The sequence below is a fragment of the Melanerpes formicivorus genome, unplaced genomic scaffold (assembly GCF_026170545.1).
Source record: "Melanerpes formicivorus ecotype bairdi unplaced genomic scaffold, bMelFor1.0.p_v2 SCAF_56, whole genome shotgun sequence".
NCBI lineage: Eukaryota > Metazoa > Chordata > Aves > Piciformes > Picidae > Melanerpes > Melanerpes formicivorus.
This window is the reverse complement of record NW_027142408.1, coordinates 1,723,016-1,735,630: the sequence shown is the minus strand read 5'-3', so window position 1 is coordinate 1,735,630 and position 12,615 is coordinate 1,723,016. Positions and strand designations below refer to the sequence as shown.

Here is a 12,615-nt window from a genome sequence, read left to right as displayed (position 1 = left end):
TGATCAGAGGGCTGGAACACCTCTCCTATGAGGACAGACTGAAGGAGTTGGGGCTGTTCAGTCTGCAGAAGAGAAGGCTCCCAGGTGACCTAATTGTGGCCTTCCAGTATCTGAAGGGGGCCTACAGGAAGGCTGGGGAGGGACTGCTCAGGATCTCAGGCAGTGATAGGACTAGGGGGAATGGAATGAAGCTGGAGGTGGGGAGATTCAGGCTGGAGGTGAGGAGGAGGTTCTTCCCCATGAGAGTGGTGAAGCCCTGGAATGGGTTGTCCAGGGAGGTGGTTGGGGCCCTGTCCCTGGAAGTGTTTGAGCCCAGGCTGGATGAGGCTCTGGCCAGGCTGATGTAGTGTGGGGTGTCCCTGCCCATGGCAGGGGGGTTGGAACTAGATGATCCTTGTGGTCCCTTCCAACCCTGAATGATACTCTGATACTATGAGAGCTCCTGGGGAAAATACTGTTCCTTTCTGGTCTTGCACTGCAAATGTTTTCCTAAAGCCCTCAGAAGTTATAAAAGCTCCTGGTTGAAGCCATTAGAACTTCTTTTCTTCAAGGTCTGCATGGTGCTTAACCTTTCTGATGGCATGTTGCATAAGTTTTCCTGATGAGCTGGGATCACTCAAAGTGACATCTGTAGTCACGGTGGTTTCCCCCCATCCCTCTCCCACAAGCACAAAGAACAAAGGAAAACAATGCTGAACATTTGCATATAGCTTCAGTTTCTCTTGCCAGTTAATGTCAGGATACTGCCATGAGCATGGAGTTCAAGCAACCAGCAGGGAAATGCTCTTTTCTCTGAGAGGAACTTTGAGGGAGATAAGAAGTTGATCCAAAAATCCTTCCTGAGAGAGAGGTTTGCACAGGTCTTTGGTAGCTCAGGAAGTACACAGCAAATAACTTTGTACATATAAAGAAACCCAGGCTTTTATGTTTGGGGTTTTGCTTGGTTTTGGGTTTGTTTTTTTCCAGATCCAGAAATGCTTTGAAATAGCTGTGAGCTGGGATGTGAGCAGAAAGTCAGAGACAGGCAAAGCCTGGTGACCAGTAGTGTGGGGGATGTTTGCCCTCTGTCTGAATAGAATTCACAAAATATTTGAAAGCCCCATAAAGGAGAGACACTTTCCAGGCCTCTCTGAGAGAAAAGAACAGCTGAAAAATGATCTAAAGAGGGGCAGGAAATTGTCCTCCAGGAGGTGCCCCTAATCTGTATCTGATTGGGGCTGTTGGTCTTCTGCTGATTCTCGTGATTTGATGTTTTAATTCAGAGAGGGAAGTTTTTTTTTCCTAATCCACTCTTCCATATTTGCAGCTCCTGGAGTCATCATTCAGCCCTTCAGCATCATTGCCACACAGACAGCCCAGTTCTGTTTGTTTTCATTGTGTCTGATTTCTCCATACTCTTTTGTCAACCAAGATTTCCTCACCCAGCATTTTGCTAATTTTCTCCATTTTTTTTTCCTTTTTTCCTGCTCACTTTCTGCTTACCACAGAAGCTTCTACTGTCAGACTTCAGCAGTGGATTTGGGGTCCAGTTGCCTATGATGGGTGCTGGGAGCTGCTGCAACCGCTCAGGGATCTAGAGGCATGAATGGCACTCTGGAAAAGATCTCCTGCATTTAATGCAAGGAGAATAAGAATCACCTAGAAACCTGGGCAGCTACCCAGCAAGGAGTGGCCATACTGAGCTAAGGCATCCCCCAGCTTCCTTGATGATCCTGTAGTCAGCTGTTACCATCAAGACCTGAGGTCTCAATAGATCTCTCTTAAGCCTGGCAGCATGGAGCAATGCCATAGTATGCAAATCTTGGTGTTTCCTTGGTTAAAACTTTGGAACCGTTATAAAGCTGAGCTTAAAGCACCTCTTTTGCTTAACTTTGAGAAAGACTGCTGTTAAAAGCAGTGGATTCTAGTAGCAATTCCATCATTTAAGATTAATGATTGATGGCAGTCATCTATTAATAATCCCTGATGGGATAATACTCCTCCAGTACAACTCAGGAGTTCTGTGCATGCCAAGCCCTCACTAGATTCTCTGTTCCCTCTGGAGAATGTAAGATCATGCAGTTTGTGCTAAATTAGATGAAACTCACTCACTTAGGTAAAAAGGAGGAGGCTCATCACCTGGTGTTGTTCTTCCAAGAAAATGTATTAGAATTGCAAGCAAACAAACAAAAAGCCCTAAATTCCCCAGGGCTTATATCTAGGTTTGACTGCAACAACATGCTAAGCTCTGTGGACAGTAAATCCTCCCTCTTAAAAAGAACATTTTGCAAAGCTGCAACAGGAAAATATCTGTGTTTGTGGTAGACTTAGGGGTATGTGGGTATGGCAGCTTGACAGCAAAAAGTCATAGATCCACCACTAGGAATTGCCAAAATCAACTCTGCGCTCCGAAGTGCCGCTGTAAATGTCAGCCCTTGGTGTACCCCGAGCTGCTGCTGCTGCATGAGATACAGACACGCTGCTGTGTGATGAGTGTGACTGCTTTGCAAAAGGGAGACTGGGGTTGTGCTCCCCTAACTCTTTATTTCACAGGAGAATTTCATTCTGTGCAGAGGCATTAATGAGATTTTGAGAGAAGCTTTAAGTGTTCTCATGCTCAGCTACTCCTAGGGTGAATAATCCTTTGCACAAGCACTCCCAGGCAAGCATTCTGGCACTCAGTCACAAAAGGAGTTGCAACCTGCCTGTAGACCTGCACCTTAGGTTCTTCTGGAGTTAATAGGAGCAGTGAGTATGCATTTAAGGATGCTAGACTGGACACTTCACTTTGCAGCAAATCTGTTCCTCGTGTATCGCCCAGCAGTGTGCTATAAGCAATGTACCAAACTGTTTTCAGTGGGTAACTAAGGATCCATAGGGATCAGTGAGGAAATATTTTCCTCTCTGTCTTGTTTGATCTCTGGATTTCTGCAGGCTTCCAGGCACAGTTTTATCGAAAAACAAGAGACCCATATGATCACAGACAGAGGGGGTGCAAGCTTCATTATGTCCATTTAAAAGGTCCACTGAGAGAGTAAGGAGGGGAAACAGAATCAGCTTTCAAAGACCATGGAGGTCTCATAAGTCAGAGAAAACGTCATGGGAAGAAAGAAGGAGAAAAGAGCAGCTGGGCTCTATTGTGGAGAAAAGGGAACCAAGCAACAATAAAGCATTGTCAAAAGTGTGTGCTTGGAAAGGTGGGTCAGAAAGAGACAGCAAAAAGCAGCCAAAGGTGACTGCTTTGGCCTATGCCCATCGTGCTGGGGGAGGAGCAGCCAAGAGCTGCTCACTTGGAGTAATCGTCCTGGTTGCTAGATAGCTGCTGCTAAGTGAAAGGTGCGAGCCCAGCAGTGACTAGGACAGAAATATACGAGAGATGATCTTCAAATCAAATTGTCAGGCACACTTGGACCTCTTCCCTATAGGGGATTATAGTTTATGCCTTCAGGGGCAGAGGACTTGCAGCTCTGGTAATTTTTATGAGTATCACCTAGTCTCATTGTGTCAACAGAGTGACAGGCAGGCAGGTGAAAAGCAGAGAGGGATGGAAGGATGCTGCAGGCAGAAGAAAATCTGAAATGTTAAAATCTGAAATGCTCTTAAAGCCTGTGATAGTTTTGGGGGTTTCTGTGAGGCTGTCAAATTGCAGGCTGTGTTTTCAAACTGGCCTGGTGGAGGTGTGAAAGTGTTCTCCCTGCGCCTCCTGCTTTGTCTTTGGTTACATTTTTAAGCGTCGTGGTATCAGGAGAGAGAGGCTTTGCTGCTGCTGCCCCACAGCAGCATTTCTAAGTAGAAGCTGCAGCTGGGGAAGAGGAAGTGCAGCCTGCCAGCCTGAGAGATCAGTTGTCAAGCATGGAGAAAGCTGTTCATGCCTCTGCTCAGGCTGGAGCGCCCCATCTGCCCTTTGTGACACCTCCTTTCCCACTGAATTTCATTTCATTGCAGTCTTTTACATAAGTTAGCAAATCTGGGGGGAGGTTTGTAGTTTTAAATCTTTAAGATTTGCATTACAAAAACATCAGTATTTTACATAAAATGTGTTCAGTTTTGCCAACCCAAACACTTGTTTTTGCAGAGTTGAGTACTCTGAGACCAAAGCTAAAGGCAAGAGAACTTGAGGCATTTCTGTGCTGGAAGTCGTGACTGGGCAGGCAGCTGCCAAATGTCTTGCAATTAATCTGATGCTCACTGCCTTTCACATCCCTTTCCTTTCAGAACCAATGCCCTGAGGCAGAGGAGTTGGTCTTCAGCCATTTTGTGATCTGTAATGACACACAAGAGACGCTGAGGTTTGGCCAGGTGGATACTGATGAAAATATTTTGCTGGCCAGTCTCCACAGTCACCAGTACAGCTGGCGCTCGCACAAGTCCCCGCAGGTACGTCAGAGAGAGCCCTTCCAGCGCAGCACTTGCTCAGGCTGAGTGGTGGCTTTGTGCTTTGTTTGGTTTGCTCTGTGGCCTCGACAATCTCTAACACTCCAGCTCCTTCAGGAGGTTGGGACTGCATCAGAGAGAAAAGGTAAACAGAGTGAGGAAAGCCAGAAGCGCTCCGAAGTTACTCAGGGGTGGGAGTGGATGAGCAAGGCCGCGGCTTTGCGAAACAGAGCCCTGGTGGAAACTGAAGCTGCTGAAAACAGAGCAAAAGAAGATCTCTTGCCAGCTGTCTGTTTTCTGTGGTGTGCATTAGAGGTTTGGGGAATTTTTTTAATGGCTTGTTTTTACCAGAAGCCTCTGCTCACTGAAATTGTTTGCAGAACAGGGTCAAGCTAGATGAATGTCTCAGCTCCATGTGTGCTCGCGTTGGAAAAGCTTTGGAATTGTCAGAAGGCCCCACTCACGTAGCTCAAATGATGCAGGTTTGTTTCTTGGGTGTGTTTTGAAGGACAGACACTGAAACATTGGTTAACTGTTGATAGGATATGTTTCAGTGAAGCCCTGTTTTTGGCTTTCTTGAGTGGTGGTGAGAAAAGGACTTTGCATCTTGAGCCAAGACAGGGCAAGAGCTTAAATCTTCTGTTAAGTGTCCATGAGACAGCAAAGCCAATGATTGTCTCTCTCTCACACACACCTAGCTCCTGCTGAGTGGGATACGAAGCACCTGTGCCACCCCACTTGCTCAGCAGCAGTCCTGTGCTGAAGAGTTACTAAAATGTTTACAGATCCTAGGAGAAGTGAGGTGGATGGGAGTCCCTGACTCATCTGGAGCCCTGGAAAATAACAGCATTAGTATGTGATAAGAAAACATCAGATTTGGGTGGCAATTCTACATAGGAACTGTGCCCACTTGCACTGCTGACAAATGTCACTGGGGAGTGGAGAGGGCAAATTTACCCTGGTCTTTGTCCATGTGCCACTTGATGACTGTGCAAAACCTCAGGACCTCAGGGAACTGCTTGAAGGAATCCAGCACAGAGCCACAAAGCTGCTGAAGGCAATGGAACATCTCCCTGCTGAGGGCAGGCTGAGGGAGCTGGGCCTTGGAGCTTAGAGCAGTGGAGCCTGAGGGCTGCCCTCATTACTGGGGATAAAGATGTGCAGGACAGTGTCAGGAGGACAGAGCCAGGCTCTGCTCATGGATGCCCAGTGACAGGACAAGGGGCAAGGGGTGCAAGCTGGAGCAGAGGAGGTGCCATGGGAACAGAAGGGAAAACTTTTTCCCTGTGAGGGTGCCAGAGCCCTGGAGCAAGCTGCCCAGAGAGGTTGTGAAGTCTCCTTCTCTGGAGCCATTCCAAACCCACCTGGATGTGTTCCTGTCTGACCTGCCCTGGGTGTTTCTGCTTCAGCAGGGGGGTTGGACTGGATGATCTTTTGAGGTCTCTTCCAAGCCCTAACATTCTGTGCTCCTGTGATCACTTGCTTTTGTAGCAACCACCCAAAAAGTCATTTAAGCCTTTTCATAAACACATGGAAAGAGAAGGAAGTGTTTAAAGTGATTATAAATAAAACCAGAGCTAAGAAAGGATTTCCTCTTAACTATTTTTCCTTCCCATTTCTTGTTACTTAAAAAGTTATTCAGTTGGGAGATTCTCCTTCTGAGCATCATTCTGGACAGTTCTGAGGTAGTTCTGGTTAGGGTGTATTTCTGATAGCTCTGCCCTTCTGCTAAAGGTGCACATGAGAAAGAGTTTGGCAGCTGAGAATCAGCTCAAAGTAACCAGCAGAGGAGTTAGAATTGCAGCTTGTTGCTGATGCTTTCTGTCAGCTGCAGCCAAGCTGCTGCAGACCACCACCACAGCATATGTCATTAGCTGTCTAACACCTGGAGAACTTAAATATTCAAACATTGATCTTTAGCCTGCCCCTTCAGTCACAGCCTCCAGCAGCACAGAACATTCCATTGTCTAAGTTTCTTACTAAATGAAAAGAAAAAGTGCACAATGGGAAGTGGAGAAGTCCAGCAGAAGACTACATCACACTGTAGGAAGTGGGTGAAGTGGCAGTGCAAACCTCAGATGCATTTCCCAGATACTGGTTCTTCAGCTGGGAGTTGGTGATGTCAAAGGGTTTCCCCATTCTGTTTTGTTTTGCTCTGGTCAGATTCAGACTCAGTGAAGAACTGGGCTGATAAACAGTCAGGGGTGTCCTGTTGGATTCCCATGTCCCAGGAGAAGAAACTAACAGCTCACTGCTTCTGACTCAACCACATTGCTGGCCGTCAGGCCCTTCTAGTAGGGGGTTAGACCTCCCTTGTCCCAGCCCCTGAAATAATTTCCAGAGTATTTCTGCTCTTTCAATGCTTTTCAGCAGTCCTCTCTTGCTGAGAAATGTAGAGACTGAATCCCAACACTGAGGTAATTCCAGTGAAGCTGTCTGAAAGCACAGGCTCTGCACACGCTGCTGAGGCAGAAGTGAGTTCTCTTCACAAAGGTCAGAGAATCCTGGCACCCATCTATCAGTTTTGGTCGTTTGGTTAGTGCTAAACACGAGTCCCTGTAAATTCAGCATGCTTCAGAGTGGCATTTCACTGGCAGAGTCCCAACAGCACAACCCTTTGTCCCTGCAGATCAGAGCAAAGAAGTTTGTTTAAATATCATTGCAAATGTTGCAGTGAAGTGAAATGAAAGCAATGACTCAATTAAGACATCAAGTTGTCCCTCTTATGCTGTGGCACTTTTCTAATTGTTTCCATGCAAAACTCCCTAGCAGCTTGTTATCCAAAGGTCAGGATAATGCCCAAGCACAGACCTACCCTCCCAGTGTCATAGTGATGGAATGCTGGATGACTTCATGCTTATGAAATTATTTCATTTCTCAGGATAATTCCCCACTTGCCAAGTTAGTGAATTTTAAGAACTCTGGGAGCAGATTGTAAGATAAATGTGAAATAATCCATACTTCTCGAGTCAGGGACTTCCCTCCAGGCATTAGTTCATACTTGACTTGCTTGACTTCCTCTCGGGGATAGAGTGAGTTAGGACAAGGTCCTAGATACCACATTCTCTTACTGGGAAAGAAAACCAACTTGCACAACTCTGGCTGGCTCATGTTTCTTGTTACACAGGCACTAAGAAGCAGTGGTTGCCATGAAGTACTTTACTTAACCTCTGCAAGATGTTTTTTTAGTGTGGCAAGGCAGTTCAGTTCAGTGAAAATAAATGGCTTTCAAAGGATTGTATTTCTTTTACATTTGCATCAAGGCATTTCACCCTCTTTCTATTGCTAGTTAAGCTAGGGAGAGGTGCAATGATCGCCCATTTGAATTATTCAGCACAAATGTATCTACCTAAAAGGAGTCATGTTTGTAGTAGCAGATAGTTCTATGATGCTTTGGTTATATTTAGAGTCATTTTTTAGTGTTGATGAAGCTGCTGTAGGCTACAGTTTAGAATTGTTCATCTTTGTCATGTCGTGAAAACAGCTCAAGCACCTAAGGAGTTGCATTTGTCAGCTATTGATGGTGTCCTTCCAACTGCTTGCTTCAACTTAAGGCTCTTCTGTTCCTTCATTTTTTTTCCCAGCCCAGATCTTCTGCATTTCAGGGGACCTAAATTGTCCCTTTTAACTTTCACTCTGACTGCTGCAAGCCTCGCTAGTTTGGCTGATATTTCAGTAATGAGTCTAAAGTCTGATCCTCGCTCTTCTGCTCCGCTCCATCCCCTCTCCTTTTGTCAGGGTAAAACCCCCAAACCCCACAGTCACTTTCAGAGCTGGGCTGAGTACAAAGCTGATGGTGTTTGAGGCTTTAAGCAGCTCTAGCAAAAGTTGCCAGACATGGTGAGTTCCTTTTGCAGACTTTAATGAAAGCAAGAGGTCTGTTGGATGTCATGGAAAGGGAAGAGAAGCTGCATGGCCCCAGTGCTCTGCAGACAACACTGGCTCCTACACGATTCTTGGATCCAGTCTGCACTCCTTATCTTGATCTTCAAGTTACTTTGTGGGATGGGCCCCTGCTCTGTCAAAAGTCATGTTTGTCTCCAATACAGCTGTGGTTTATAGGAGAGGAGCTGAAGCATGTGATACGTAGGGTGAAACTCTGAAGTCAGAAGAGACCAGATCTCCCTAGCAATTTGCTCAGCTACAGAATTGCATCTTGCCTGACAGCAGGTAGGTAGAGGGTCCCACAGTAAATGTAAACATGAGCTGTTTAGGTGAGAGTGCCCTGAATGTATTCTTCAGAGGGTGTTTGCCAATTGGCAGCAAAAATCTTCTAGAACAAGTTCGTTATTTCCCCCACACGTCAATGCAGCAAAGTCTTCTGACAAAGCAACAACAAAGGATCTGAATGGATTCTGTTCCTTAGGGTAAGGCTTCAGTGGAAGCAGCAGCTCCCAAACCTCTCTCCAGAGTCTTCTCCCAAGGTTACAATAAAGCCCATTTTCACTTTTGGCTATGCTGAGCCTGAGGCAGCAAGTGTAGAGGGTAAAGATGAGTTCTGATGTCGATGTGGGCAATGACTTCCATCAAAATGTGGCCAAGTGACTGCCTGTAAGCCAAATGGATTTCTTTCTTATCAAAGTAGGTAGCTGGTTCTGGAACAACTCTGTGCCAGTGTATTGCTGCTCAGATAGGATTTGAAGGAAAAGATCTCTGTTGTTTGCTTTTCTCTTCCTCTGAATGGACACTTCGAAATTGTCCAGTAGATGTTAGCAGTGGTTAGCATATTAGCCCTGGAGGCAGTTTCTTTCCCCACAGGAGAAATCCATAAGGGCTCAGAATTACAAATCCAAACTCCAGCAAAAAAATTCTGTGCTGTCTCTTGATATGTTTCCCTAACACAAAATGCAGAAATCAGATGAGTGCCTATCTCAACAGTTTTGAGTTCTCTGCAAGCTACAAATTGCTGCTTCTCTCTGGACTCTCTCTGTTAGAATGCTTCTGAAGGCCACTGAATGTGTTTTGCACCTTTTTGCAATGACTTCTCTTCTCTCCTGATCTGTGTACCCCTGCTTAGCTATACTTGTTGAGCTTTTATTAACCAGAGTGTCTAAAAATACTCAGAATTTACTGAAAGGCTGCTAAATGGAAGAGGGTTCTAGGGTTTGTCCTCTGAGACTGTACTTTAGGATCAGTTTTATAGCATTTAGAACTCTGCCCTGCTGAGTGTCTAACACCATCTCTTAGGTTTTCTGCTGAAATGTTAACACTTAATTGTCTAAAATGACATCAGCTTTTCTTTTCTGCCATCTCCCTCTGCATCATTACTGTCATTTGCTAATTACTTCTAGCCATGCTTTCCAGAGAGCTCCTACTTGAACAGTTGATTCACACGGAGATCCCTTTGCGTTCTCATGGAGTGCAGTTTCTTTGCTCCAAAGTAAACTTCCACAGCGACTTCTCAGTTCCTACACTATGTCATTGATACAAATAAATAGCTTTGAAATCACCTACAAAGGCTATTCCCTTTGCACCTAGCATTTAGCAGCATGCACAAAGGGTGTTTCTAAAATGAGAAGTTGCCAGTACAGGGTTACAGCTCTTTTGAATGCTGCTGTGCGAATGGTGAGGTTAAATGCAGAGCCATCCTTGTGTTACAAAGAGAATCAGCAAGGCAGCATTTGGGAGCTGAGGACTGCTCAGGGAAAGCTGACAGCATGTGCCTTGGGAACTCTCAACTGGTGAGCAAAGCTGTTTATACAGGGTGGGAGCCATCCTACAGCTACTAATGATCAATTGTGGCATGTGTATGACATCTCTCTTTGGAGCACACCGTATTTTGTGTGCCTCCTAATTGAGACTGACCACTTAGTACCTTTTCTCATTATTTGGCTGTCATTTCCAGCTACCAGTCTCTCCAAAGTAAACACTTTTCTTGTTTCTCTTAGCTTTCCTATGTGATGAGATTTGGTTTTTTTCCCAGCTGCCTCTGTAAAAAGCTGAACTGATTCCAGCTACCGGAGCTGATTTGTTTTCCCCTTTCTGTAACTGATACTTCAGAATCAAAGTGATGTGTTTGTTTATGAGCTTCAGCGTCCCAGTGCACAGCTCCCCTCGCAGTGCTCGTGAATGTAAAGCTGTGCCCACGCCTGTGCACATCCAGATCCAAGCCTGTGTGCACGCTGCCCTTCCTGCTGCCAGTGTACAGCCAACTGGGACCTGAATGCGACAGTCATCACTCTTGCAAGCTCAAAAGCCACCCACCGAATGAATGTTATTGTTCTGTGTGTAACTTGGGCTGAGAATACCACAAATTGCTAACAGGCTACTGAGTTGTAATATCTTTGAAAGTTGTTGCTGTGGTTGTTTCTTCAAACAATGGGGAAAACCCAACACCCAGCCAGTCACAGGTCCAGCTGGCCACACCTATGGCCAGTGCCTGTCCCTGTTTGGGAACAAATCACAGGAGCCCTGAATATTTACAGGCTTTAGTTTTTCCTCATGTAAATTATCAAACTTTGGGCCTGATCCTGTTCTCAATTACTTAAATTAGTTAATGGCAGATGTCCAAAATCAGAGCAAAACTCAACCCTCAAGAGAGAATTCCCACAAGGCCTTTATATAACTGTTTTAAAGGACTTAAGTGATGCTTAGGCCCTGTGCAGGCCCTCTGCAGAGAATAAATTTTACCCAGAATACTTACTGCTTTGATCCCTTCTATATAACTCTGAAGTTTGCACAGCCACAAAAGATCTCCACAGAGCTAAGCAGCCAGATCTTCAGCTGGCCTACATTTATGTAACTTCATTGACCTACATGTAACAGGACCAATTTTCACTGCTCTGGCTTAAAGAATCTCCACAGGATAGAGGTAAGTGCCCGTGGTGGGTACAGGGATGAAAGGCCCTTGGAATGATGAAAGACTCTGTTGCTCTGGAAGTGATTTAAGTTCAACTGGAAAAAAAGCCACTCCTTTTCCGGAATAAATCACACAGGGAGTATAATTATGCAGTTCCTTTTCTTCTCATGCAGCCAAGCTTCAACTTGCCACCACATTTGTGTAAGAAGTGAAATGATTCCCATCTCTCAGCAGTCTCTGCTAAGCTGTACACTTAACACAGGGGTATATGGGAGCTGTACAGGCACGCACCCAGCTAGGTTTGCATCTTCCTTTGCTTTGGAGGGAAGGGCAGTTGTAGTTGCCTGGCCTGGCCTTGCATTCTCTGTCACATTGTTGGCAATAAAGAGAGTGGATTTCTACAACAATTTCAAGGGCAGTAAAGAAAATCTCCTCTTTCCCACTTTATGCTCTCCACATAACATTTTCTTTCTGCACAGCTGTGTGCTGGGTTTTTACCCTCCTCAATCCACCGCTGGAGCAGTTGGTTTCTAGAAGTGCTACAGAGCCATCTCCCAGAAGTGTTGCTGCTTCTGCTTGCATCACCCAATGCTCATGCAGAGAGCTGATGTGCTTAGCAGTGCTGAGTGTTAAAATGAGGAATGCTTCTCTGTCGTGGGAATTCCTGTCCTACTGCAAGGCACTTTTTCCCTCACTTATCTCCTGAAATATTAACTGCTTTCTCTCCAGCTGTTGCACATCTGCATTGAAGGCTGGGGGAACTGGCGGTGGTCGGAGCCTTTCAGTGTGGACAACACTGGGACCTTCCTTCGAACCATCCAGTACAAGGGCCGGACAGCATCGCTTATTATCAAGGTGCAGCAGCTCAGTGGAGTGCAAAAGCAAGTAAGCATTTATTTGATCCAGTCTGGGGGGAAAAAAGTGTGAGTGAGTGAAACTGTTACCTGTTCTGGTCACAAATTACTCACCTACTATTTATTCTCTCCTACTGCTGTCTGCAAAAGAGCCCAAATGTGACAAGTATAACAAACAGGCTCCTGGGGGCGTTTCCAGGAGTTTTCACAACTCTTATTCTCCTTGGTGTACCTCTTAGCATTTAACAGCTCAGTTACTGCCTCATACTCCACATGCTGCAGTAGACATGCCTTTGCATGGAGGGTTGGTTATGAGTTCTAGCAGTGCTAAGTTACACAGTCCCTTCCAATGTTTAAGTTCCTAAGAAGCAGAATTTATCGATTTTAAGCTATCTTACTCTATGTTGAAATTCAGGCCCTTTGTATTGCTCAAAAGAGAAAGAAGTCATGAGCAAATTAACATCTGAAGCTGAGCTGCTGAGTAGTAACCTTGCACTTAAATACAGAAGTATGGTACAGCTATTTAACAGAACTGTGAGGTTTAAAACAGCAAAAGTACTGAAAAGTCTGGATCAGTGTCAGCAGAAACATTTCTTCTGCAGGCTGGCA

The 12,615-nt window shown here is 45.4% G+C and overlaps 1 protein-coding gene across 7 annotated transcripts in view; it reads left to right on the top strand.

Moving 5' to 3' along the window:
• Positions 1–12,615, top strand: part of VPS13B (vacuolar protein sorting 13 homolog B) — a 327,581-nt gene that overhangs the window by 279,967 nt on the left and 34,999 nt on the right. For all 7 annotated transcript variants that reach the window (XM_068161158.1, XM_068161154.1, XM_068161155.1 and 4 more), the window contains 2 exons: positions 4,195–4,356; positions 11,882–12,037. In XM_068161158.1, coding sequence (XP_068017259.1) covers positions 4,195–4,356; positions 11,882–12,037 — 318 coding nt within the window. The remainder of the gene's footprint in view (positions 1–4,194; positions 4,357–11,881; positions 12,038–12,615) is intronic.